The following is a 25,772-nucleotide window of genomic DNA, read 5'->3' as shown; positions in this document are numbered from 1 at the left end:
GTCCCTATGGGAGAATGTTTTGTTGCAGGCATAGAGAAAGGGTGGAGGCTGCCAGCACCCACTTCTTCTAAGTCAGGGCTGAGCACATCTTTTCCCATAAAGGGCCAGATTCTAAATACATTGGGCTTTGCAGGCCAGGTGGGCTCTGTAGTGACTCTTCAGGTCTGCTGTTGCCGGGGCGCCAGCTGTCATATGTAAATGAATGGGCATGTCCATGTGCCAATAAAACTTTATTGACAAAAACAGGTGGCGGGCTGCATTTGGTCGGAGGGCTGTAGGTTGCCAGGCCTTGCCCTAGAAGGTGCCTGCTCTCAACGCAATGTACCCACAGCCTGAGTCTCTGATCTGCCCTCTCATCGGGGGGTCATATCTGTTTAAGAGTCCCTCTTTACTAAACAGGGTGTCCACTGACACCCTTCTGGTGGTCTGTGACTGACCACCACTTGCCCTCCATCTCTGACCCTGTTCTTGTCTTTCAGAGCATGCGTTAAAGATGTATTTTTGTTTTTTTCCCCCCTTTTCCTCAGCAGTCTCCCCAGAGCCTGGCACAGGGATTGCATAAAAATATTGCAGCTGGAATAAATGAACCAAACTCAGGTGCTGATTATGGAGTCTCACACACTGCCCGGAGATACGAGACCTCGACATCGGGGCGCCCACCCCGGCCCGAGTGCAGACCTCATCGGCTCCGCACGGTGGCACTTTTGGGGACCTATCCACTCATCTTTACTCTGCTCGGCAGACAGCAACGGCCTGTCCCAAATTGCCTTCCCATTTTAGAGCGTTTTGGAGAACAATGGAAAGGACATTGCAGGCACCACCTGCTCCTGCCACAGCCCCTCTGCCAGCTTGGGGAGGCTCAGGGACGCTGACCTCAGGGGGGGGCCACTCCAGAGGCTTTGGTTTCAGGCTGTGTCTGTCCCCGCACACAGGGAAGGCTTTCGAGATGGAGAAAACAGGGACACAGTCTTTGTCGGGAAATCGCAGCAGGTGGAGCATCCAAGCCTCCTGTGGCCACAGGCTTCACCCCACCCTGGATCCCTCCTCCCCACCTGCAGCACACAGGGGAACTGAGTCCTGGCGGTGTTGAGAGGATGCTGGAGGCGAGAGGGCCCCAGAAAGGAGAGTCGGTGCTGGGGATGGTAGGTGGACGAAGCTTTTTTGTCAAGGGCACCCTCTGTTCAGGACACAAGCCCTCGGCACAGCAGGCAGGTGGACACTCCTTCTGCAGAGGGAACGCCGGGGCCCAGGGAGGGATGGCCTGGCCGCGTCCCCACGAGCCCTGGCCGCTGGGCCTGGGTTTCTCCGGGTGTCCCAGCCCCCATCCCACCACAGACACCCAGGACCCAGTCCTGGGTCCCACCCCACCTCCACCCACTTCCTGCAGGTGACTTCATCCTCTAGTTCCAACACCTGCCAGCTGACGGCCCCTGACCGCATGCCTTGGGGCGGCCTCCCCAGACCCAGCACCTTCACCTGGACGTCTGGTGTTCAAATCCAACCCCCTCCCAGCTCAACGCCTCCTTCCAGGGGCTCGGGTGATCTGCAAATCCTATTGGCTCTGCACTGAAAATGCATCCAGAATCCACCCGCTTCTCACTACACCTGACCCCTGCCCTGGTCCCTAGCTTCTGCCCTTACCCCGTCTCCTCTCCACAGCAATCACCAGAGGGCGCCTGTGAGCACCTGAGTCAGGGCCCATCCCTCCCCTGCCCACAGCCCTCCATGGCTCCCACCTCCCTCAGGGTCAAAGCCCAAGTCCTTCCCGAGACCCACAAGGGCCTGCACACCCTGCCTCCCCTCCTCCCCCTCTCCCCTGCCTCCCTCTGCTCCAGCCACAGGGGCCTCTTCATGTTCTTGCAGCACACCAGGCACAGGAGGGTCACCTCCCTGAGGGAGGCTCAGGTCTCCCGTGTCCCCTCTGCCGACTCCAGGCCTGGTGGGGCTGGGCACTGAGTGACCCAGGCCAGGACTGCTGGGTCCCAGTGGCCATCCAGGGCTGTGAGCCCCAGCGCCTAGCACGTCCGCCAGCCACCACCACCACAAGCAATGCTCTCGGGGCTCAGGTGTAACCAGAACCGGATGGGGGACAGGGACAGGGAAGCTGCTGGCTGGGACAAGTGAGGCCAGGGCCAGGCCTCCAGGGAACTGAGGGGGAATCATGGGGTCCGCTGCCCCAGCCACCCAGTCTGGCCACAGCGTGAGGGGCATGACAGCTGCCCCTGGGTGTGTTGGGGACCCTGGAGAGTGGGAGGGGAGGGACATCCAGCTCTGGAAGCAAACCCTCTCCCGGGAGAACGGGGCGTGGGCAGCCCCACCCCAGGGAGGCCCCGACATCAGTTCCCCTAGCACAGGCTCAGAAATGAAGACACTTGCCGGGGCATGGAACGGGGTTTCGCAGCGTTCATGAACCTTTAATTCATTATGAACCTAGAGGCAGGGACATCAGGCAAAAAATACAGCGTATCCTTCATCTCGGGTGGGGAAAAACCAGGGCACTGGGTTTTGCCGCGTCTTTGCACAGAGTAAGACACAGAGATACCTTCGTGGGGAGAGCGTGCAGCTCCGGCCTGCCCTTCTGTGGCCCGCCTGCGCAGGCCGCCCCGGAGCCCACCAGGGGATGGGTGTGACCCCCAAGGGACAAGGGCAGCAAGGGCACCCGCCCGCTTCTTTACAATATAAATAGCATTTTCAAACAACATAAGAATACAGTGTCAGCGCCACGCCGGGCGAGGGCTGCGTGCAGAGGGACACCTCCACGTTTTGGCTGACACCCCCCGACCTCCCCGACCCCGGCCCTCTCCAGGGCAACCGCCCCCCTCCCCCACCAAGGAAATGAAAGGCTTGCTCCTGCGTAACACTGTCTCCGTTTTCCTTAGTCCTCTCTAGCCCAGGGACTGTTAGGACACTCTTTTATAATATAAACATTGCTTTTTTTTTTTTTTTGGAGACAGGGTCTCGCTCTGTTGCCCAGGCTGGAGTGCAGTGGTGCAATCTGAGCTGACTGCAGCCTCAACCTCCTGGACTCAAGCAATCCTCCCACCACAGCCTCCCGAGTAGCTGGGACCACAGGTGTGCACCACTACACCTAGCTAATTTGTAAAAAATTTGTAGTGATGGGGTCTCGCTGTATAGCCCAGGCTGGTCCCAAACTCCTGCCTCAGCCGTTTTTTGTTTTTAATACAAGCAAATCATCTCCTCCATCCCTCCCTGGGGCAGGAGACAGCTAAGGTGGGGAAGGCTCCCCAGAGGGGTGCAGAGCTGGCGAGGGAGAGGCACCTGGAGAAGGCGCTTCCCAGCCTGGGCTGAAGGCCGTTTTTTCTCTATCAGCTCAACCCACTCCTAAGAAGCAGATTCCCCTCAGGTGACAGCAGCGTGGGCGGGTGGAGCGAGGACACCAGGCCTCGTCTCTGCCCGGAAGCAGGCGAAAGGGACCCCGAAGGCCTGCCTCGGCCCTGTGTCCCCCGACCCGCTCAGGGTTGCACCCGAAGAGCTGGGAAGCTGTCCACACTCACTACCAACCAGAAGGGCCTGGGGGCCTCCCTCACCCTGAGCCATGGGAGGTGCAGGGGTGCTTTGTCTGCAAGGAAGCCTCTGGAACACCTGCGTTTCTCTCGGGTGAGAGAAACAAAGATAGACAAACCCCAGGAGAGAGTTTATTCTGCAAAGGTGGGTGCAGACGGAGGGAGGTCCCAGACCCCGGGGCTTCCCCTGGCCAGGTGCACAGGGGCGGCCACTAGAGAGCCTGGGCCTCCTCCCAGCAGGCACAGAGCGGGCACAGGCACTGGCACCAGACCATCAAAGCCCAGGAGCCGGGGTGAGGCCAGAGCGAGACCGTGAGTGACCGGGCTGTGCTGAAACCAGGGCGTCCTGCCCCCCCAGGCTCACCCTCCAATTACCGGGCCTCTTTCCCTGCCTGGTCTGTAGCCAAATCATAATATTTTAAAACAACAACAAAAAAACAGCGAGATGCTCTGACCTCTCAGAGAATCCTGGTTCTGAGAAAAACAATGTGTTTGTTTTGTTTTGTTTTTCTTAAAGCCACAAATCTAGAAAACAACTTTGGGGATATTTTCCTTTGTTTTCCTTTTTTTCTTGCTTTTTTTTTAAACAATATGTATTTATAGAAAGAGCCTCACAAAGGTGGTTTATGTACAGAAGTGACAATCTCAAAGGTTGCTCAGTAGGGCATTGCAGTAGCACCTTTTCGAGAAGAAGAGAGCTTACATGGTTTAAAATTCTGAGTAGTTGAGTGGGGTGCTCCCCGGCCGGCCCCCGAGCCCGCCTGGCCCTGCTCCCTGAGTCTGGGGCCGCGTGCGGCGTCCCGCTGGCTCCTGTCGCCCTAGGGGGCACCCGCGGCTTGGAGGTGGCCTCTCGGGGGTCGGGGACACGAGGACAGGAATTCACAGCAAGCGAATGCCCGGGGCATGCCATGGCCTCCCCGCCGGGCTGAGGGTCGCCTGAGCGGCCAGCTGTCCTAGAAGGGGGCTCCGGGCCGGCCCTGCGCCTGCAGGAGGCTCTCCACGAAGGCCACGTAGTCCTGGCTCCGCCCGGAGTCCTCCGTGGCAAGCGGGGTGCCCACACGCGGGCGCTTGGCGGCCTTGGCCTCCTCCCCCGAGAAGGCGGGCTCCTGCGGTGCCCCCGTGCTCAGTGACTGCGGGAGAGCGGAAGCACAGTGGTTAGCATGGTGGAGACACTCTGTGCGGCCCCAGCCACTGTCTATGGCCTCTGAGAGGAGCTGGCTGGACACAGAGCCCTGCTTGCTGTGGGGACTGCTCAGCAGGCTCCTGTTTTCGTGTAAACCCCTGATCCTGCCAGCAGAGGGGCCCTGCACTGGGCCCCAGCCTCTGGCCCCCTAGTGGGGTGGGCGCCCTGGCTGGGGCTGGGACCGTCCATCTGGCAGCTCCCATCTGTTTTCCGAGGGACCCCTCTGCGGCTGAGCAGCTGTGGCCAGGACCAGGAACCTCCCCCACGGGCTCTGCCCCTCAACACCTCGCCTCTCGATTAGAAAGAGAATAAAGGAAGCCCATGAGGGCTGGGGGAGCGAAAGCTGGCGCTGCCTCCGCTGCCTCCAGGACTCAGGCTCCCGTTTAATAAGGAAAAACCTCAGGAAAAGCTTTTTCAAGCCGACAACTAGGGTGCCCGTACTTCGCCTGTGCCCCAAAACCTGTGATGGTTCAGAGGCCGCCCTGTGCAGGGTGGGGCAGCGCGGGTCCTGCAGGGCACAGGGGGCTGGGAGGGTCTGCTCTGCATTCGTGACAAGGGGAGGGGATTCTCCAACCCTCCCTCCCCACATGAACGGCATCGCCCAGGAGCTGCGGCACCCGGAGTCAAGGCAAAGGAAGGGTCTCCTGCCAGGAGCCCATGGACCAGCTGTGGTGGGGCGGCCAGGACCCCCTTCCAGCAGAGGTGCAAGAGGAGGGGGTGGTCCACGCCATTGGAAGACGCAGCCTGTGCCCTGCCTAGTCCCAGACGGGATCCCTGAGTCACCCGGAGCCACCAGGCCAGCCTCGCGCACTCACCAGCCGAGAGCGGACCCTCTTGGGCAGCTCCTCCTCCAGGGTGAAGATGTCCCCACGCTTCACCGTCAGCTGGGACCCGTCCTCAAACTCCACCTGCAGGGGGATGTGGCTCTCAGGGGCCTGGCACTGCCAGGATGGCAGGTGCTCCAGGCAGGCCACGGCCTCAAGAGCTGGGAGGCCTGCCCCCTTGGGTGCATGGGGCCCGCTAGAGGCCACATGCAGCCAAGCTGAAGCTCATGTCCACCTCTGACACCGCCTGCAGCAAACAAGGATCAGGCTGAGGGTCCCCTACCACGGGCCAAGGATGATGGAGGACGGGACAGCCTGGGGCAGAGGCAGGGCCCCGCAGCTTCCACGTGGAGACAGAACACTCACCCCTCACCTCCTCCCAGCTCAAAAGACATCTGTCTCCATGAAGACACAGCCCCAGGACAAGGTGACAGAGTCACTGGTGGACACAGAGCCAGGCAGGAGGCGCAGTGCCCTAACAGGGCCTGGGAGGCAGGGGAGGCCGGACAGGGGGACGCAGGGGCCTGAGCTCAGGAGCCCCCAACCAGAAGGTGAAGGACAGGGTCCCCGGCTTATGTGTGGCCCTCTGAAAACAGCTCAGCCACCTCTTCCCTTCAACTCAGAGAAAAATCACCCCCTTCCAGCCTCCCCAGCTGGTGCCTTGTTCCAGGCGGCAGATGCCTGACTGGTGAGGGGCACTGGGAGCACCCCGCTTCCTCCTCGTTAAGCTTGGTGCCAGCTCAGGCTCACGGAGATTCTCTCAGGGGCCCTCTGGCAACACAACACTGTCCCATGAAGGGTGTGCCAGGGAGGGGCGTGTCTCCGGGCCCACCTCATAACTGCGATGGGCGCCGTGTTCCCAAGCCAGGAAAGGTGCTGGGTTCACTCCCTGGGCCTGACTGCCGTTCTGCTCCAGGGGGAGAAGGTTCCCATATCAGAGGGCTCGCTTTTCACATTTAAAAACTCAAAACAAGCCAGGCATGGTGGCATGTGCCTGTGATCCCAGCTACCCACGAGGCTGAGGTCAAGGCTGTAGTGAGCTCTAATTATGTCACTGCACTCCAGGCTGGGTGACAGATCAAGACCCCGTCTCAAAATGAACAAAATGCACACATTAAGACCGTCACAGAAGTGTACAAAAGTCACACACTAAGACCATGACGGAAGTGTATAAAAGTCACACACTAAGACCATCACAGAAGTGTGTCTGGGGCCAGATGCCCCAGGTAGTGTGCAGGGCGGGGGCCCGGGATCGCAGCACCTCCCTCTCCAAGGGAGCACAGGCCCTGCCTTGGGGCAGTCAAGCCTGCCGGTCCCTGTGACTCCTCCAGGGATGGGTGGGGATGGAGACAGACGTGGGCCCTGGAGCAAGTGACTGCTGTGGGTTCCACATGCCTCTTGGCCGGCGCAGGCGGCGGGAGAAGCAGGGCTGGGAGTGCCCAGTGTGGACTCTCAGATGGCCGGTTGCCTCTGGGCCGTGTCCTGGGACGACAGCACAGATCTCTCGGGGATGTGTGGAGGAGCCTGCTGGGAACCAAGGACATGGGTGCCACCCTCTGCCCCGTCCCACCCATCTCATTTGTAGAGGAAAGCCACCGGGAGAAGGCCCCTTCCCAGCGTCTGTCCGGTGAGGAGAATCTGGGTGAAGGAGTCCTAGTGTCGGAGCCCCAGCACCCCAGAAAGCGATTTCCACCCCCGGCGTGGCCAGGCTCCGCTTTGCCACGTGCAGCAGCGGGTTTTGGAGGCTCCGCTTTGCCACGTGCAGCAGCGGGTTTTGGAGGCTCCACTTTGCCACGGGCAGCAGCGGGTTTTGGAGGCTCCACTTTGCCACGGGCAGCAGCGGGTTTTGGAGGCTCCGCTTTGCCACGGGCAGCAGCGGGTTTTGGAGGCTCCGCTTTGCCACGGGCAGCAGCGGGTTTTGGAGGCTCCGCTTTGCCACGGGCAGCAGCGGGTTTTGGAGGCTCCGCTTTGCCACGGGCAGCAGCGGGTTTTGGAGGCTCCACTTTGCCACGGGCAGCAGCGGGTTTTGGAGCTCCCACCCCAGGAGTCCCAGGGCCCACCTGCTGCCTTTCCCCAGCTCCCCGGCTCCGACTCGGCCTCTCGGCTTCTGGCAGGCATGGCACACAGTGATTCAGTCAGGCACAGAAGCAGCCTTGCCAGGAGGGGAAGGCGCGTTCTAGAAACTCAGTGGAAACTGGCTCAGGTTTCTGGGTCAGGAAGACTGCAGAGATCCGCCCCAGATTCTCAGGAGCACAGAACCGCCTAGGAGGACGGCGCTCACACTGCCGGGTCCAGGTGGGCTCCGGGGAAACTTCTGTGCCCGGGTCATTTGGGAACTGGGGGCTGACTGGAGACTCAGGCTGATTTCCTCCCAGTGGCCTCCCTGGAACCTGCTTTCACTATAAGTCTCCACAGGGCGAGCTCTGAAGGCGGCGTTTGCTTTTTAACATTTTGAGAAAACTGGATATACTTGCAGCTACAGGAAATCAGAGAGGCGTGCGCCTCGGCCCGGGCTCCCTGTGGTGACGTCTTGCCCGGCACGTCTCAGAAGCATCTCGAGGGGTCACGTGCGAGGGAAACATGTTCCGAGTGTTCCGGACAGGCGGGGAGGCTCTTGGGGCCTTGGCATGTGGGGGTCTCATCCACTCGGCCTCGCTGTCACCTGGGCCCGCCCCAGCCCCCCTCCCCCGCTGACCAGGCCTTGGCCTCGGGGCAGGCAGCTCCAGCCCCATCTCCTTGGCCACCACACAGCGGGCGTTTGCATGATTGTGTGATCCAGGTCCTGCCGCCACCTCGCAGGCAGGCGCACACTCCACGGTGGCTTGCTGGCTTCCGATACCACCCATTCCTGATTCCACAGCCTCTGCCCCCCGCCCCGAGCACTCTGGAAATGTGACATCTTTTTTTTTTTTTTTTGAGACAGGGCTTTGCTTCATCACCTGGGTTGGAGTGCAGTGGTGCCATCTTGGATCACTGAAGCCTCAACCTCCCAGGCTCAAGTGATCCTCCCACCTCAGCCTCCCAAGTAGCTGGGACTAAAGGTGTGTGCCACCATGCCTAGCTAATTTTGTTTTTTTTGTAGAGACAGGGTTTTGCTGCGTTGCCCAGGCTGGTCTCGAACCCCTGTGCTCAAGCGCTCTGCCCACCTCAGCCTCCTACAGTGCTGCGATCACAGCGTGAGCCCCCACGCCTGGCTGGCATCATCTCATTTCTGACTGTCTCATTAGCTCGGATTCCTTGGGGTGAGCTCCCCTGACGCTGGCCCTGCCTGGGCTCTGGTGACATGACAATGATCCTGGGAGCACTTCCTTCGCCACCAGAGCGGGGGCTGCGTCGGCGCCTCTTCTGTGGGATGTTGTCAAGACCCACCCTGAGTCTCCCTTGTCATTTTCCACCACGGTTGTGCTCTGTGTACGTTATAAATGGCTATTTATCTATTTGTGTGTTTTCTATCATCTTCATAGGTTTCTTGAGGGAGGGAGAGAGACTGGCACATGCTCAGCCTGATCTCTGGAGTAAACTTCCATGGTGTTCTAGAGGTCCTGGCTCAACCTCCCCTCCTCGGAGTCCAGTCCGACCTGCCTGGGCCGGACTCTGAGGCTCCCGGGGCAGGCGGAGGGTGCTGTCACCGTCACACAGACCCCACCCATCCTGCCGTGTACTAGATGCACCAGAATGCTTCCCAGCAGAGATTTTTTTCTTCTTTTTTTTTTTTGGAGACAGGGTCTCAGTGTCACCCAAGCTGGAGTACAGTGGCTCAATTACAGCTCACTGCATCCTCGACCTCCTGGGTTCAAGCGATCCTCCCACCTCAGCATCCCGAGTAGCTGAGACTACACGCGCACACTACCAGGCCCAGCTAATTTTTAAAATTTTTTGTAGAGATTGGGGGGGGGGGGGGTGGGGTCTCACTTTGTTGCCCAGGCTGGTCTCGAACTCTTAGCCTCAAGTGATCCTCCTGCCTCGGCCTCCCAAAGCGCTGGGATTGCAGGTGTGAACCACCGTGCCCAGCCCGGCCTGAAACTCATAACCTGAGAGAAGAGCTGCCAGGTGAGCTGAGCAGGGATTATTCTCTTTTGCTGCTGCCCAGGATGGGCTAAGGGGTGCAAATCAACCTCGCCCTTGGTCTAAGCCTAACACAATCAGGAAGTCCAAGGAGCTGCCTGAGCCTCCCCCAGGGAAGGCTGGAGCTGAGCAGAAGTGACAGTGTCTGGAGATTGGTGGTAGCTCCCACAGGGCTGGCCATGGGGATGGCTTGTCCCCGAAACCACCCCCTTCTCAAGGAGCAGGGAAGACCCTGTAAGGTCCGAGAGTGGTGACTGGGTGGGGCTGGCCTGCACGGCAGGGGGTGGGGGTCCTGGATGCTCAGTGACAGGTCCGAGAGCAGTGACCGGGCGGGGCCGGCCTGCACGGCGGGGGGTGGGGGTCCTGGATGCTCAGTGACACTCGATCATTTCAGTTCATTCAGGTCTGGCGGGAGATGCGGGACCTTTTCTTAACGCGGACTCGGGACCATCGCAGGGGTTAGGGTTTTCACTTTAACCGATGCGGTAAAGAGCTGAACTCCGATGTTTACAAAGAACTTGGGGCTCGGGGTGCGAGCTAAGGCCAGGACGTCACCGGCTGACCCGCCGCGTGACCCAAGGTGACTCTGAGTGAGGAGTGAGGCTTCGTTTCCACTCCTCGAATGGGGCAGATGTGACTGGAAGAGACGAGCTGTCGCCTCCTCCCGGGAGCCTCAAGCCAGGGGAGCTCAAGGGAAATGCGGCATCAGGCTTGGGAGCGATGCCTCTAGCTGCTGGGATATGGGCAGCTCTCCTCCTAAAATTCCACACTTCTATTTCATTTAATTAATTAATTAATTTTTTGAGGCTGAGTTTCGCTCTGTCACCCAGGCTGGAGTGTGGAGTGCAGTGGTGTGATCTCGGCTCACTGCAACCTCTGCCTCCTGGGTTCAAGCGATTCTCCTGCCTCAAGCCTCTCGAGCAGCTGGGACTACAGGTGCCTGTCACTAAGCCCGGTTAATTTTTGTATTTTTAGTAGAGACAGGGTTTCACCATGTTGGCCAGGCTGGTCTTGAACTCCTGACCTCAAGTGATCCACCTGCCTCGGCCTCCCAAAATGTTGGGATTACAGGGGTGAGCCACCATGCCTGGTCTAAGATTCCACACTTTTAAATAATTTCTCTTCCACAGTCATGAGAAGAAACTCACAACCAATTTGATTAAAAAAAAAAAAACCCAGGGGTACTGAGCTGTACACTCCAAAACAGTGAAGGAGAGAACTTATGTTAAGAAAAATTGAGAAGGTGTCTCAAAGGGAAATATCACCCGAGTGGAGGCCCCTTTTGCTTTGAAAACAAGCCCTGTGCTTCTAACTTAGGCAGGTGAGCCAAGGCTCAGCTGGGTCCTGCAGGCCTCACTAACCATGGCCCACACCCGCCAGTGCCCCAGGCAAAGGCACCTGGGCCAGGGGTGTGATCCTCCTGTCCCCGCACCTACAAGAAGAGCTTGGTGAAGGCATGGCGCGGCTGCCAGGTCCCCCGCTTACCTGGTAGATGTGGCTGGTGACGGAGGAGATGAACTTGGCCTTGTAGAGGTTGCCGTCAGTCCACCGGAGCTCCACCAGCTCCCCCTCGGAAGGGGGTCCCAGCCGGACACAGTCCCTACTCTGCAGGGAGAAGAGGTGGGAGGTGAGGTCCTGGCCACACTACGCTGGGGGCTGTCGCTGGGTTTTAGACCCTCTCCACGCTGGCAAGTGAGGTTCTCTGCCTGAAGCCCCAAAGCCGGCTGCGGGGGCCCAGGGTAGCGGGGCGGTGCAGAGCCCTGGCTGCGGGTTGCTTTCTGCTTTGTTTCTGCAGAACAGTGAACGGTGCTTTTCCTGAAGGGGCCTGGGGCCTGAGGACAAGGGGACCCCGTGAAGGGATCTGGAGTCAGGCCACTCCTAGCTTCCCCCCACCCCCACCCCCCACAGCTCACCGTGATGCTCTCGGGGTACAGGTTGTCGCTGTGCTCCCAGCCTCCCCCCGCCCCCTGCCCCACCCCACAGCTCACCGTGATGCTCTCGGGGTACAGGTTGTCGCTGTAGGAGCCATCGTCGAAGTTCACTTCGTAGCAGGTCTGCGAGGCGGCACCGATGACGCGACAGCGGTAGTACAGCCCATTGCGGTTCTTGGTGATGACCACCTGGCCTAGGGACACGGCCCTCAGGAGCTGGACCTGGGAGGGTGCGGAGGGTGTGGGGGGCGGTCAGCACGGGCGTCGGTGGGGGTGGGAGCCAGGGGCTGGGGGCAAGGAGGCGGGCAGGCACTCACAGCGTGACCCCCCGACTTGTGCTTGAGGCAGGTGATGGAGACCACGTAGGGCCAGTCGTCCGGCTCCATGAGCACGCCAGCGGCGTGGGCGCAGGTCACGTGGAAAGACGTGGAGCAGTGCTCATAGGAGCACTGGATACAGGCACCCGACACCTTCTTCATCCGCTTCCGGCAGTACACGCATTTCTGGGGATGGGGACACAGGCAGGGGCATGGGGCTCGAGCTTCCCTAGGGACCCTGGGATGGAGTCCCCGGCCCCTCCCGGCACAGCCTTCAAGGGAGGCATCGCGGGAGTGGCCCTGCGCTCTGCCCAGTGAGGGTTCCCCTCCACAGCCCAGAGCCCACAGCCTCCCTGGCCAAGCCCTCCAGACCCACTGACCCAGCCTCTGCTGCTCAGCCTCCGGGGAGTACTCTCCCGTCCCCCCTGCGTGTCACTGGGTGCTGGGACAGATCAGCCCCCGGGGAGTCCTCTCCCGTCCCTCTGCGTGTCACTGACTGCTGGGACAGACACTGAAGAGCCCCACGTGGCGTCGCTCAGCCAGAGAGGAACCACGTGGAGACAGAGATGTGCCCTGGGGACACGGAGGTGAGTGCAGACCGTGTGACCCCGTGATCTGCAACCCCCAGGGCAGGCCATCCCCAGACACAGGAAGTGGGCTCGTGGGCACAGGGTAGGGGATGGGAGCGACTGGTAACGGGGCCCATTCTTCATGGGGTGATGAACTGTTCTGGAATTAGTGTGATAGTTGGCACAACTCAGAATGCACTAAAAAACATAGAGTGGCACACTTTAGAATGGTTAGAGTGAAGGATTTTTTCTTTTTTTTTTTTTTTTGAGACAGGGTCTTGCTCTGTCACCCAGGCTGGAGCACACGGCGTGATCATAGCTCACTGCGGTCTCCAACTCCTGGGCTCAAGCGATCCTGCCACCTCAGCCTCCTGAGTAGCTGGGACCACAGGTGCAACCATAATGCCTGGCTAATTTTTAACTTTTGTAGAGGTGGAGTCTTGCTATGTTGTCCAGGCTGGTCTCAAACTCCTGAGCTCAAGGGATCCTCCCGCCTTGACCTCCTAAAGTGCTGGGATTACAGGCGTGAGCCACTGAGTGGGTCCTTTACATCGGCTTTTAACAAGAAGCCCCGAGAGAAGCCTCCTTGGTGAGGAGGGAGCACCGGAGAGCCACCTTTCATCCCGTGAGGCTCCCGCTGCAACACCTGCCCGAGCCAGCACCAGGGCCCTGGCGGCCGCCACACCCACGCCAGGCCCAGCTAAGCATTTAATAAGCGGCACCATCACCGCTCTATAAACCACGTTCAAAAGCCAGATAAGCTAAGGGCCTGGAGCAGCGCCGATCAACTGCATCGAGATCTCGTTATTAAACTGTCAATACCCAATTCTCCAATCACACAACACGCGCCAGGCAGCGCTCCAGCACGGCCTTCCCCTCCGGCAGAGTGGCCAGTGTGTAGGAGTGGAGGCTGTGCTCCCTGGGGGGGCCTGGGGGTGGGGGAGAGGCCCCACCTGGACACTGTCAGGTGGGGTTGCTGAGCCGTCTTGAACATGCCACCCACAGGCCTCCACCCCTCGGCCCAGGCCCAGGAGAAACCCAGCCCCGGGGCAGGCTGGTGCACAGCACCATCCCCTTCCGCCTCGTGGTGGCAGGCAGCCCGTGACCCTGCATCTCCACGTTGTGAAGAGCGTGCCCCCGGACCCATGGGACCATTTGTCAGGAGCTGTGCCTGGGGCCGAGGTCGCCCAGAGCCACCCCTCCTAAGGCGAGGTCCAGTCACGCCACACGCTGTGGCCACAGGAGGTCGGGCAGGCGTTCTTGGCCGTCACCTCCCTTCCTGGGAGCCGCAGTTTGAAGACCCACATCCAGTGCTGGCCTGGCCCAGGCCAGTGTGTGCCGGGCAGTCAGGGTCTACGGCCCGTGGGGGGCCTGGAAGGGCCCAGGCACTGGTGTTTGGTTCGAAGTTCCCGGCTCGGTGTCCTTCCCCGGAGGCCACAGGGCTGTTAGGACAATGCAGGGTGGGCTTCGGAGGTCTGCAGGGCACCACAGCCTGGAGGAAGCAGGTGGTCACCGCTAGGTACCACCCATGAAGCTGTGTCCTCAGCCTGTCACACACTGAGGCGCGGTGGCTGTCCACCGACCTGCTTTCCCAAACAATCCCAATCCCTGAGGAGCAGAGAGCCCCTCCCTCCTGACCGAGCCCTACCCCTCCAGGCAGGACTGTGGGCAGTGGAGAGAGCTGGTGCAACTGCCCACCCCTCCTGCTGCCCTGGAGGCGCCTCCCCCCATCCCAAGCCCCTCCCAGACCTCCCAGATCCTCCAGGGAGCTCCCAGTGCTTTTGCCCGCTGCCAGGAACCTGCCCAGCCGCTAGGTGAGAGGCTTCTCAGCAGCACGCCCTGAGAACGTGGTGATAACTTGGCCCAGGCGGGCGGCCAGCCGGAGCCCCCTGACTCACCAGGACTGCCTGGAGCCCTGAGCCGGTGGCTGGAGAAGTCCTGGAGACAAATTGATGGATGGGTAACCAGGAGCGAGTGCCCCATGCCTGCAGCCTGCCCGTGGCCCGCGAAGGTGGCTGGGCGGCTGGGCGAGCAGGAATTAACCGCCACCTCCTTGCAAAGCCCCATTAAGCAGTACAAGCGGGCCTGTGTAAAAGGATTTTTAATTCATCGTTACAAGCACCGGTAATGAAGAGGCTGCGTTCTGGAAATGTCAGATGATCCATAAGGCGGCGGGCGGGAGGATTTATCAGTGCACCGCATCGCACCACCACCCCACCTGAATCATGAGGCCTTTCACGCCCACGTTTGTGGACTGAGTCACTGGTGCCTCGGAAGCATCACCCGCGGGCTGCCGGCTTCCTAATCGCTCGGCCGTGCATGGCCAGGCCGGTGTGACCCACTGCACACTCCACTCCACGAACGAGGAAAGAGGGCTCCCCTTCCAGATGAGCCTCTGTGACTGCCTGCACAGCCCTGCCCAGGTGGCCCAGCCCCTGTGGGCTCCAAGCACGGCATCCAAGCCCGCCGGGCTCGTGGGCACCTCGCACCAGTGCATGGGAGCCCGGGCTTTGTGGCCGGCATCAGTCCCACCCTCGTGGGTCTCCCCAGCAGACCCACCCTGCCAGACTGATGTGTCTGCTTCCAGCCCCACCTCCACGTGAGCCTGAATGTCAACACCAGGCACTGTGTCCGCGGCTGGGAAGATAAACCAGGCAGGAAAAGCAAGCAGGACGCTGCTGGGTGCTGCTGGGTGCTACTGGCTGCAGGCCCAGCCTCCAGGGGCCCACGAGACACGTGTGCAGAGGCCGGAGTGCACAGGGACAAATGCGTCCTCCCCATCAGCGCTGCCACATGCACAGCCTTTAGTGGGGACACAGCCCCAGCAACATCTGCATTTTGCTCTCCTCATCTTTTTTTTTTTTGAGACAGAGTCTTACTCTGTCGCCCAGGCTGGAGTGCAGTGGCGCAATCTCAGCTCACTGCAACCTCCGCCGCCCAGGTTCAAGCAATTCTCCCACCTTAGTCTCCCGAGTAGCTGGGATCACAGGCACGTCCTGCCATGCAGAGCTAAGTTTTGCATTTTCAGTAGAGACGGGGTTTCATATGTTGGCCAGGCTGGTCTCGAACTCCTGACCTCAGGAGATCCACCCGCCTCGGCTCCCAAAGTGCTGGGATTACAGACATGAGCCACCAGGCCTGGCCTCCTCATCTTCTTTCTGGGCCAGATCCCAAGGCTCTGCAGGAAGCTGATTTAAAGGGCCAGCTGAGTGTCATTTTCCAGCAGGCGTGGACAGCCCCAAGTGCCTTGTGCGCAGGTGGGCTACAGGGTATGCAGCAGACAGCCCTGCAGGGCTGCAGCCCGGGCCATGATCGGCCAAGCCCCTCCAGGCCCCAGGCTCCTCACCTGCAGAACAGACAGTGCAGGATGACCCCACAGGCTCTCACTGTGTGGATCAAATGCAGTAGGTGACACTGGGGGCCTGGGGGAACGAGGCTGCAGATTTGACAAGCCCTGAGCAGCTGCTAGTGTTCAGATGGGGTGGTCCATGCTTTAGGGAGTGGGCCCAGCTCACACCACTGCAACCCTGCATGGCGGGGACTGTGGCAACCCCACAGCACAGAAGGGACGGCCGAGGCACAGAGAGGTCGAGGAATCTGTCCCAAGTGCACAGCCAGCTGGTGGCCAGCACTGACCACTCCGACTGCCCTGTGGCTCCAAGGGGTTCCCCAAAGGGGGGCCATCATTGCTGAGAGCAGGAGGAAGCTTCACAAGCCCCCACGATGAGGCCCCGCCACGCCCAAGGTGGCTGCGCGCATCTGTGGGGGGCCTCAATGTGCACCAAGAGTGGAGTGGCAGAGATCCTCCAACTCAACCACAAAAGGCCAAGCAACCCAGGCACGGAATGGGCGAAGGAGCAGAACAGACGTTTCTCCAAAGACAGCATGCAGATGGCCAACAGGACTGTGCAAAGATGCCCAGCGTCACTGACCACCAGGAGAACACAAATCAAACCATAGCGAGACCACCTCGCACCTGCTAGGGCGGCTGCTACAAAAAAGTCAAAGGTAGGTGTGGGTGAGGACGAGGGGAAGAGGAAAGCCCTGCACCCCGGGGGTGCGGATGGGAGTCCGTCCAGCTGCAAGGGAGAGCAGTTTCCTCCAGTGCTAAAAACAGAGCTGCCCGACGGTCCAGCAAGCCCACTGCTGGGTCTGTATCCGCAGGAAATGACATCAGAATCTCCAAACCACAACCACACTCCCACATCTGCTGCGGCGCAACCCACAACAGCCTGAAGGCAGAGACATCAGCGGGTGCCCAGATCAACAAAACGTCGTCCATCCACATGGCGGCACATCACTCAGCCAGGAAAAGAAGGAACTCCTGCCATATTTGGGTTGAATGAATGTGGATGAACCTTGAGGAAACTATGCCAAATGAAAGACACCACTTGCGCCTGTAATCCCAGCTACCCAGGAGGCCAAGGCAGGAAGATCTCAAGGCCAGGAGTTCCAAACCAGCCTGGGCAACATAGTGAGACCCCATCTTTTTAAAAAAAATTGGGAGTTAACCTAATTTTTTGGCACGTGCTTGTGGTCCCAGCTACTCAGGAGGCTGAGGCGGGAGGATCGCTTGAGCCCAGGAGTTTGAGGCTGCAGAGAGCTGTGATCACACCACTGCACTCCAGCCTGGGTAACAGAGTGAGAGACCCTGTCTCTTAAGAAAGAAGCAGGTCGCAGAAGAATAAAGACTGTACAATCCCACTCACGTGGGGTCTATAACACAGGCAAACACACAGAAGCAGAGTGCTGGGTGCTGGGGTGGGCGGAGGGAGCTGCTGCTTAGCACGTGTGAAGTGTCAGTTATACAGGACGGGTGAGCGGGCCACAGAGCCCTGCTGCCCACCACTGGGCCCGTGGTGAATGCTGTACTGGACCTCAGATGCTTCTTAAGAGGGCAGATCTCATGCTAAGCATTGTTACAATTGTTTTTTTTTGTTTTTTGTTTTTTTTGAGACAGGGCCTGGCTCTGTTGCCCAGGCTGCAGTGTAATGGTGCCATCACAGCTCACTGCAGCCTGGGTATCCCGGGCTCAGGCGATCCTCCCACCTCAGCCTCCCGAGTAGCTGGGACCACAGGTGTGTGCCACCACGCCCAGCTATTGTTTTTTATTTTTTTCATAGAGATGGGGTCTCACCATGTTGCCCAGGCTTGTTATAATTATTAGAAAAACGACAAAGATCAGATGGCCCGGTTGTGTCAGGGCACGTGCGGTGCCTCTGCTTTTGTGGAAAGGTGGAAACCGCATGGGGTGCTCGATTCTGCAGAGGATGCCCCCAAGGCCGCACCTGACGGGGCCTGCTTATCTCTGGCACCCTTGATGCCTTCTGACTTTTGTACCTCGCACCTCGGGGAAGGATTCAAAAAATAACACACCTGCTGAAGTTGGGGTCACTGGCTTCCTGAAAGCTGCCCACCACCCCCACGGAGACGCAGAGCTTGGAGGAAAGACGGCTTCAGATCGCGCAGGTGGGGAGCCGAGCGTGGCCGGCAGCCCTAGAGGCACGGGCAGGGTGGGCCTCGACCGCAAGGACCTACCAGCTTCCACCGCTGCTCGGGGATGGCGCTGATGTCCACAGGGTGGCGCTCAATCACATTCAGGAAGCGCGCCTCGGGGACTGCGATGGCACAGATCACGTGGATCCACCTGGGAGGGCAGGTGGAGCGGGGTCAGGTGCGCCTCTGAGGACCTGGGCTGGTCACAGAGGGGCTGGGCGTGATGTGGCTGTCGGCTGGGTCAGGGCCTGGGGACCTTCAGGAAGGTCGGTGCAGGTGTATGCTCCTCCTCAGCCCTGGCCACCCCATCCATGACACGGGGCGGTTATGTGGAGGTGATGGCCAACCCCTAGGCACTGGGGTCACACCCTGCAGAGCCTCAGCCCAGGGCAGGCTCCCCTCCGGCCCTCCAGCCCCAACGTGCGGTGCCACCCACCTCCTATCGGTGGTCATCTGCAGCGCACCTCCTCGCAGGTTGCACAGGCAGCACTCCTGTGGAGACCAGACAGCCCTGGGTGAGCAGGGCTCGAAGCAGGCTCCCCACACACTGCTTGGGGCCTGACCCGCCAACCGTCCCCAGCCCACGGCCCTTATATTCCAACCTAGCAGCCACCAAAGTGATGGGTGGGAATCCCTTGGGTTCCACCCCCTCAGGGCAGAGGTGAAGGAACCCAGGCCCACGGAGGGGAGACTGCGCCCCAAAGTCACCCCACTGGAGTGGCGCCGGGGCCCAGGCCTCTCAGAGCACCACCCGCGCTGCGGGGAGCGAGTTACCGCAGTCCAGGCGTGGGCCGCGCACCGGGAACACGTCCAGCCTTCATTGACCAGCTCGGGACGGATGCCATAGCAACCTGGAAGACAGCGGGGGCTGGCTGAGATCTGGGGGGCAGGTGAGACTTGGGGAGCCGAGTGAGACTCAGGGGGAGGGGCCAGGTAACTCGGGGGCCAGTGTCCGTATGTGGAGTGACGAGGCCTCCGCACGCAGCTGCAGCATTCAGGGTGAGTGCTGTTCCCACCCTCTGAGCTTCAATCCAGGCCACTGCATGTGGAGCGAGAGAAAGGTCTGGAAGCTACTTGTGTGGAAAGAGGACACAGAAGGGGAAGCAGGGCCCTCTGAGCTCCAGCTGGGTCTGCCGCGCTCAGCCTGGTGGTGTCTTGAGGGCCCCTCCTTGTTGGGGGTCTGTACCCCCAACAGCGGCTCCTCCTGCTATGTCCAGAAAGGCCAAAGCCACAAGGGAGACTCACTGTGGGATGTGGCCCTGGGTCTGGAAATGGGGAAAGGGCACAAAAGGCCCAGTCATGCCCCCAGAGCGAGGGCAGGGGTGCCGCCTGCCCCCCAGGGCTCTGCCTCTGCTGGGGGTCACTGCCCCCAGTGTGGAAGGGGCTCTCTGCCAGTGCTGATGGCCCACTGAAGAGGCTGGGGGCGGGGACCTCACTGCCTCCAGAGCAGCGGGGTGGTGGGCACGGCTGGGGGTGGGGGCGTCTGCTGGGGTAGCCTGGCTGGGGCGGCCCGGCTGTGGCAGGCCTGGGACCCTCGGCAACCCTTCCCCCAGGGAGCCCATCTGCCCCGGGGGCACATCTCAAACCCAGGCCCAGCAAAGCAGAGTGAAGAGCCTCCCAGCCAGGAGACAACACGAGCCCCCAGGCAGGCCACCGCCAGGAGGAAACCGACAGACCTATGGCTACCTGCCTTGGCCAGGGGCACAGAAAATTAAACGTCTCCAGAGAGCCCTCCTCCTTCCCTGGAAGTCCAATTCCTGCCACCACCCCCCACGCCTGGGAAAGAGACAGACATCCATTTTCTTGTCTGTGACCATGGTTGAGCCTCAGGACTGGGGAGGGGTCCCTGAGAGCAGAGATAAATCAGACGCCCTGACCACGCTGCAATCTCACTGTGACCATCAGTTTCAACCACGGCCGCAAATCACAGGCGTAGCGGCTGCCTGAGTTCCTCCTGTCGCCTCCCAGGCCTTGGAGAAGACTCGGCAGAACTGTCCAGAGGGCCAGTGAGGAGGAACCCTGCCTGGGCCAAGGTCAAGGGCAGGGATGTTTGCCCCCAAAGGCTGCTTGGCAGAGACAGCCATTCTCAGGGAACACAGCCTGCGGAGAGACCGGGTGCCTGGCCCATTTCTTGCTCTGGCCCTAGGGTGAGCTTCTGGGTGTCAGGGACAGGGTGGGATGAGCCCAGTGCCCCTCGGAGCAGAGGCTTCCTCCGCAGAGGCTGGCACCAGAGGCCAGCACCTGGGCCTGCACTGGCATCTTCTGGATGCTGGGGGCGGTGGAGGCCCTGTCCTGCCCCGGGGTGGCATGCGGTCACCCAGCCCTTCCATGGCCACAGCCTTTCCCCCTGCTCTAGATGGTGGGACCACAACGGGAAGGACGAGAAAGTCAGAAATTGCAGGAAGTCACCAGGGGAGGCCCCTGCCCTGGCCCTGAAAGTGCAGCCTGGGGAGAGGGGCCGGCGTGGCCCTCCGCAGGAGAGGATGGAGCCCCCACCGGCACCCCCACCAACACCCTGAGGGAGGGCGCAGCTCCTCTGGGCCCCACAGTGGCACTCACTGGCATGGACCTGCAGGCAGCACTTGCCGCAGGCGATCAGGGGGCTGGTCCCGTCGTCGCCGATGTAGGAGTTGGCGGGCAGCGGCTCCGTGTTCTCACCACCAGAGGTGAAGCACATCTCGGGGATGAGCGGTCGGGTCTTCTGACGGCTTTTGGAGGGTAATGTGGCTGAGCAGCCCTCTCCGAGGGAGGCTGTGGGCGCCTCCTTCTCAGTCTGTAGGACCTGTAGGGGAGAGGCGACCTTCAGGGGACAGAGCCATGTGTGGGGCAGGTGGGCGGGCGGTGCGGACCTCTCTCAGGGCACCTGCCCCAGGCTTCGACACCCCCTGGCTCTGGAAGGGGAGGTCGGGGAGATGGCCAGAGCCACTCGGCCCCTCTTCTCACTCCTCCAGAAAGTCAGGATCCCCAAACACGGTCTGACCCTGTCCCCAACCCGCCGAAGACCTTCCCATGAGGGTTGCATCCAGACACGGAGCTCAGGCTGGCCTGTGTGGCCCCTGGTGCTGGGTGGCCCCTGGAGCTGGGGTATGCTGGGGGTGGTGTGTGATGAATGAGTCTCCACACTCTGCCTGGCAAGGGGAGTTAGGAAGACGCATGTCTGAAGTGGCGTTCCCGGCCCTGTGGCTCCCAGCAGCCTCTCTGGCCTCACAAAGGACAGCAAGTGCCTGGAGATGGTGTCGGCTGTCAGGTCTTGTTTGTCTCAGGAACCAGAGCACTAAATCCAGCTCCCAGCAGCAGGGTCCCAAGACAGGCTCACCACCCTCAGCACAGCACCCTCCCTGGCTCTGTCCACCCAGAACCGGCTGGCGCACAGGCCTGGGGGGTGACGTCCCCAACCCAGGGCAGCTCTGCTGATGCCTGGACATGCTTGGCATGGGGCTAGGAGCTGGGAGTGCAAAGCACGTGGGCCAGGTCCTGTCCTGGGGAGGCTGCACGCCCAGGGAAAGAGAGAAGGGGGGATCCGAGAGATCCGAGGAAAACAGCTGGGCTGGGTGCTGATGCCTGGGATGGCCGTGGGCAGAGGCCAGCTCCCCATCTGGGTGCAGAGGACAGGCGAGGCCGGCATGGAAAGAGCACCAGAAACGGGACCTCAGCCAGATGCCCAGCTCAGCTAGACAGGCCAGGGTTTGCGGGAGCCCCGCCCGGCCACCCAGGTGGTGTACCCTGGCCTTCACTGCACTCCCATACCACCCGGCCTATCTCAGCGCCCACCAGACATGGGCGCTCCCTGAGGGCAGTGACCCCGAGCCTCCGCAGCCTCCCTCTGCCCCATCCACCATGGCTCATGTTGCACATGGGCACGTTAGTAAGCTTCCAACAAAACCCAGAGACCAGGCTCTGCCTACGGCTGTCAGGAACAAGCCCTCACAACTCGGGGTGCTGGCCAACACCCTGCCCTGCGTGAGAGAGAGAGGCGTGTGGGATGCCCGGTCCCTCGCCCTCTCCCACTGCCCCTGCCTGGGGTTCTCTGGGACCTGTGAGGCCCGCCTGCCCACCTGGCAGTAGGGGTAGAAGAGCGTGCAGATGGCGCAGTAGGGCTCCGTGCGCGCAGCTGCTGCGTTGAACTTCCTCTCGGCCTGGAAGCTGGCCGCCCTGTTCTTCCACTGCAGAGACAGCAGCGGCCTCAAGGCGTCCGGGTCACTCACATCTTCCTCCCCGGAGAAAGGGGATGCCTCTAGAAGAACAGAGGGGAGAGGGAGAGAGACACTTGAGCCCCCTAAAAACTCGTCCAAGGAATCACCCCAACTGCCCAGGGGATGGCCCCGGGTCTACAGCCCTGGCTGCCCACAGGGTCCCTGGCCCATAGCTCCCCCTCCACCTGCCTCCTGGCTGCCCCATTCTCCACAATGCCCATCAAGCTGACACTTCAGCATCCCATCCCATCAACAGGAGGGGGACACGTCTGTCTCGGCTGACTGCCACCTGAGGCCAGAGCCCCCAAACATGGTTCCTCTGAGCCCCTCCCCCAACACCTGGTTCTCCCTGGACATCCAGAGCCGTCCACTCACCCGGGGCCTTCCGGGCCAAGGACCGGCCAAACTCAGTGCCCAGCCCTGCCCCGGCTGCCCTACACCCGTCCTGGGGTCTGAGTCTGCGTGGGGGCGTCGGCAGTGACCAGCCGAGACTCAGAGACACTGTCCTTCCTGTCTTGGGTGGGCACAGACTCACTGAACTCAAGGGAGGTGCCGGAGGAGTGTGACAGGGAGTCAGGAGGGGCCATGACCAGGGCTAGGAAGCCAAGGCAGCCCGCCCCAGGAAGAGCTGCATGATGGAGACACCCCGGGAAGGCAGGTCTGCTGCTGAGAAGCCGCGGCAGTCTCTCTCCCACCTGTTGCCTGTTCCCATTGAACTCTAACGGCCTCCATTGCCAGCTGCCGCACCCCAATGTCCCCACGTCCCCTCCCTGCATCTCCTGTGGACACAGGGGTGCTGTCCCCAGGAAGTGGGGTGCCCACTCCTGTGGCCCAATCCTCAGCCCAACCTAAAGGGGAGCCTGGGGTCCTGGGATCAGCCCAGCTGTGGCACTGCCCCTGGTTCACCTAGAGGAGGGCAGGGCAGGGCAGGGCAGGCTCCCCGAGGTGGAGGCCCAGGTCTCCCACAGTGGACTCAGGAAGCCCTTAGGCCAAGACTCCTCTGAAAACCCAAACCAGACAGTCCCGCCAGCGGAGCCCAGGGAAGGCCCTAAGCGGCCCCAAGGCCCTGGGGATGAGAACAGAGCCACTGGCTGCGTCTGTCACTCACAACCCCAGGATGCCTGGGGTTCTGGGGCCGTGATGGTCTCACAGGCAAATGCTCCGGTCTCACCAAAGGGTCACAGTGGGGTGTGGGGAGTGGGGGAGTCCACGGAGGCCCCGGAGGTGCCTTCTGGAAGGATACCTGGGTAGAAGGCAAGACCCCTTCCCAAGGCAGCCCGCGGGGGCCCCTGGTCATTCCTCCGTCCCTGTGCCGATTCCTCCACTCCTGGGAGCTCCCGCCCTGTGATCCCACGCGCTTCTAGAACCCTCCTCTCCCCACCCCTCCAATTGCATGCAGGATGAAAGACGCCATCCAGACCATTTTCAGATTCTACATGCATCCCCAATGAAAGGCCAAAGCGGAAGATGAAAAATTGGCTTAGCAGGACTTCTGCACACAAGACAGCGGCTCTCGGCTGAGGGTTAAGTCGAAGATTCCATCTCCTCCCCTCCCACTCAAAGCTTCGCGGGAGCCTTTTGTTCCAACTTCTCCAAGCCCTGGATGGCCTGTGCTCAGCCCTGGGAGGAATCTTCCATGGGGAGGTACGAGCTCCCCAGCCCTGAACCGCCCATCATGGGCAGCCCAGCCAGCAGAGCAGAGCCGAGCATCTCTAACAGCAGCTGCCTCCCCGCACGACCACCTGCCCCAGTGACAGCCTGTCACTGCGGCAGAGCCACAGAAAGGCCTGGGTTCAGGGAAGGAGACCCGGGAAGTGGGGGAAGGAGGCCGCAGGGGAGCCAGGCCCCCCCCAGCAGCAGCAGAGCGCGGAGCAGGGCTGATGAGAGCCGACCTGGGGACCCCCACTCACCCTCGTCACTTGAGGCCTCCTGCTTCACCACCGACAGTGGGGACCGGGTGGGCGGCCGGCCCAGGGGATGGCGCCGGCTCTTCTTGATCTCCATCTTCAATTTGGAAAATGTGGACGGTGCCTGAAACACACAACAGGCTGCAGTGAGGGCCCCGCTACAGACCCCTGGGTGGGGCTCGGCGTGCCTGAGGCCTGAGTCTCCTCTCCTGGGGTGATTGTCCCAGCAAAGAACCACGGGGCTCCTCTGTTCTCTAAGTACAGACACCCCATCTACCCTGTGAGAAGAGCCACAGTTCCCTGTGAAACCAGCAGGCAGCCCTCCTGTCCCCTCCTCCCTGCCCCCTCCCCCGCCACCAGCTCCCCTGTGCCCCACCTGCCCCCGTCCTCCCCCCTCTACCCCACCTGCCCCCCTCCTCCCTGCCTCCCCCGCCCCACCCCACCTGCCCCCCTCCTCCCTGCCTCCCCCGCTCCACCCCACCTGCCCCTCTCCGGCCCGGGCTTTGGTCTCCATGCGACCCGCCCCACTGCTGGCTGCACCGTCCTCTGGCGCCGTCAGCTCCATGGGGGAAACTGGTTCCTTCCAGGTCGGACCCTTCTGGGCAAAGTGCTCAAAGGCCTGCTGGCAGGACACGTGCTCCTGGTTGAAGGCTGCCTTGCCTGGCCGCGGCACCACGTACAACATGGGGATGATGGGCCGAGGCTTGGCCTCTAGCTCCTCACTGGGCACCTCAGGGGGCACGACATTAAGGGGCGCCGGCAGGGGGCTCTCCTCCGTGGCCGCAGGGCCCGGGCCCAGCACCGGGGGCTCCAGTGGGGATGGCAGCCACAGCGCCTCCTCTGAGGGGAAGTGAGCAGGCGGGGGCGGCAGCTGCGGGGGCAGCAGGCCGAAGCTCTTCTTCTTCCGCTCGCTCTTGGCCTTGGTTGGCCGCAGCTTGCCCCTCCCGTCCTCTGTGGGGAGAGCAGAGGGCGGTCAGGGAGGAGAACCCGGGCTCAAGTGCTGGTCCCACGCTCCCCAGAAATCCCCCAACCTTGGCTGGGATGGTCGAGGGCTCCTTCCACCCAGAGAGGCCACACGAACATGGGTGGGCAGAGAACACAGGCTTCGGGCCACCTCAGATCACCGCAGGGGCACCTGGCCAGGCACCCCCAGGCCTTGGTCTCCCCACAGTGCAGGCGCAGCAGCAGCAGCACTTGCCTGCCAAGGCCTGTGAGGACCCACCAGATGTTGCTCTATGTGCCTTCTGGGGTCACGGAGGGTGAGGAGACGCATCACCAAACCCAGCCAGGGGAGGCTGCTCTGTCTTCTGGGCTCCCACCTGGGTGGGCCGTGCCAAATGGCACTTTCCCGGTGGGGGTGGGGGAGAAGCGCTTTTTGTGTTCTCGTGTATCCGAATTACGTACATTTCTACTGTTGATGTAGAAACGTTAAGGTTTTGCTTTTGACGAAAGTAAAACTTTGAACAACGCACAAAATCTTAATCAATGAACCCCAACCTGGCAGTCACATGAGTGAACCAGGAAGCGTCAGATGGGCCTGTGGGGCCCGACACCCTTCCGCGTAGAAATCCCCGGGGCCAGCACTGGGGAGATTTCCTGACAGGTGACAGGGAGGGGACAGTTGACTCATGTGTTCGGTGGCATTTTACTTTGGGGCCAGGACGGGTGTGCAGTAAATAAAATAAAACTGGGATGAGCAGCCTGGCTGGCTGAATCACAGCCCCCAGAAACGTGCGGGTCCCAACTCTCCTGGACATGTGGAT

General features: G+C 61.1%; 1 protein-coding gene across 5 annotated transcripts in view; it reads right to left on the bottom strand.

Moving 5' to 3' along the window:
• Window positions 1-2,393: 2,393 nt before the first annotated feature.
• Window positions 2,394-25,772, bottom strand: part of KDM4B (lysine demethylase 4B) — a 185,892-nt gene continuing 162,513 nt past the window's right edge. For all 5 annotated transcript variants that reach the window (XM_019015988.4, XM_019015987.4, XM_063701990.1 and 2 more), the window contains 12 exons: window positions 24,491-24,960; window positions 24,013-24,133; window positions 21,965-22,143; window positions 20,469-20,691; window positions 18,684-18,760; window positions 18,346-18,401; window positions 17,952-18,060; window positions 11,845-12,030; window positions 11,585-11,749; window positions 11,082-11,201; window positions 5,523-5,615; window positions 2,394-4,654 (listed from right to left, as the gene is read on the bottom strand). In XM_019015988.4, coding sequence (XP_018871533.1) covers window positions 4,478-4,654; window positions 5,523-5,615; window positions 11,082-11,201; window positions 11,585-11,749; window positions 11,845-12,030; window positions 17,952-18,060; window positions 18,346-18,401; window positions 18,684-18,760; window positions 20,469-20,691; window positions 21,965-22,143; window positions 24,013-24,133; window positions 24,491-24,960 — 1,976 coding nt within the window. In that variant the 3' untranslated portion in view covers window positions 2,394-4,477. The remainder of the gene's footprint in view (window positions 4,655-5,522; window positions 5,616-11,081; window positions 11,202-11,584; window positions 11,750-11,844; window positions 12,031-17,951; window positions 18,061-18,345; window positions 18,402-18,683; window positions 18,761-20,468; window positions 20,692-21,964; window positions 22,144-24,012; window positions 24,134-24,490; window positions 24,961-25,772) is intronic.

The sequence above is a fragment of the Gorilla gorilla genome, chromosome 20 (assembly GCF_029281585.2).
Source record: "Gorilla gorilla gorilla isolate KB3781 chromosome 20, NHGRI_mGorGor1-v2.1_pri, whole genome shotgun sequence".
NCBI lineage: Eukaryota > Metazoa > Chordata > Mammalia > Primates > Hominidae > Gorilla > Gorilla gorilla.
Note: the sequence above shows the minus strand (reverse complement) of the source record. Positions and strands in the feature narration are given on the sequence as shown.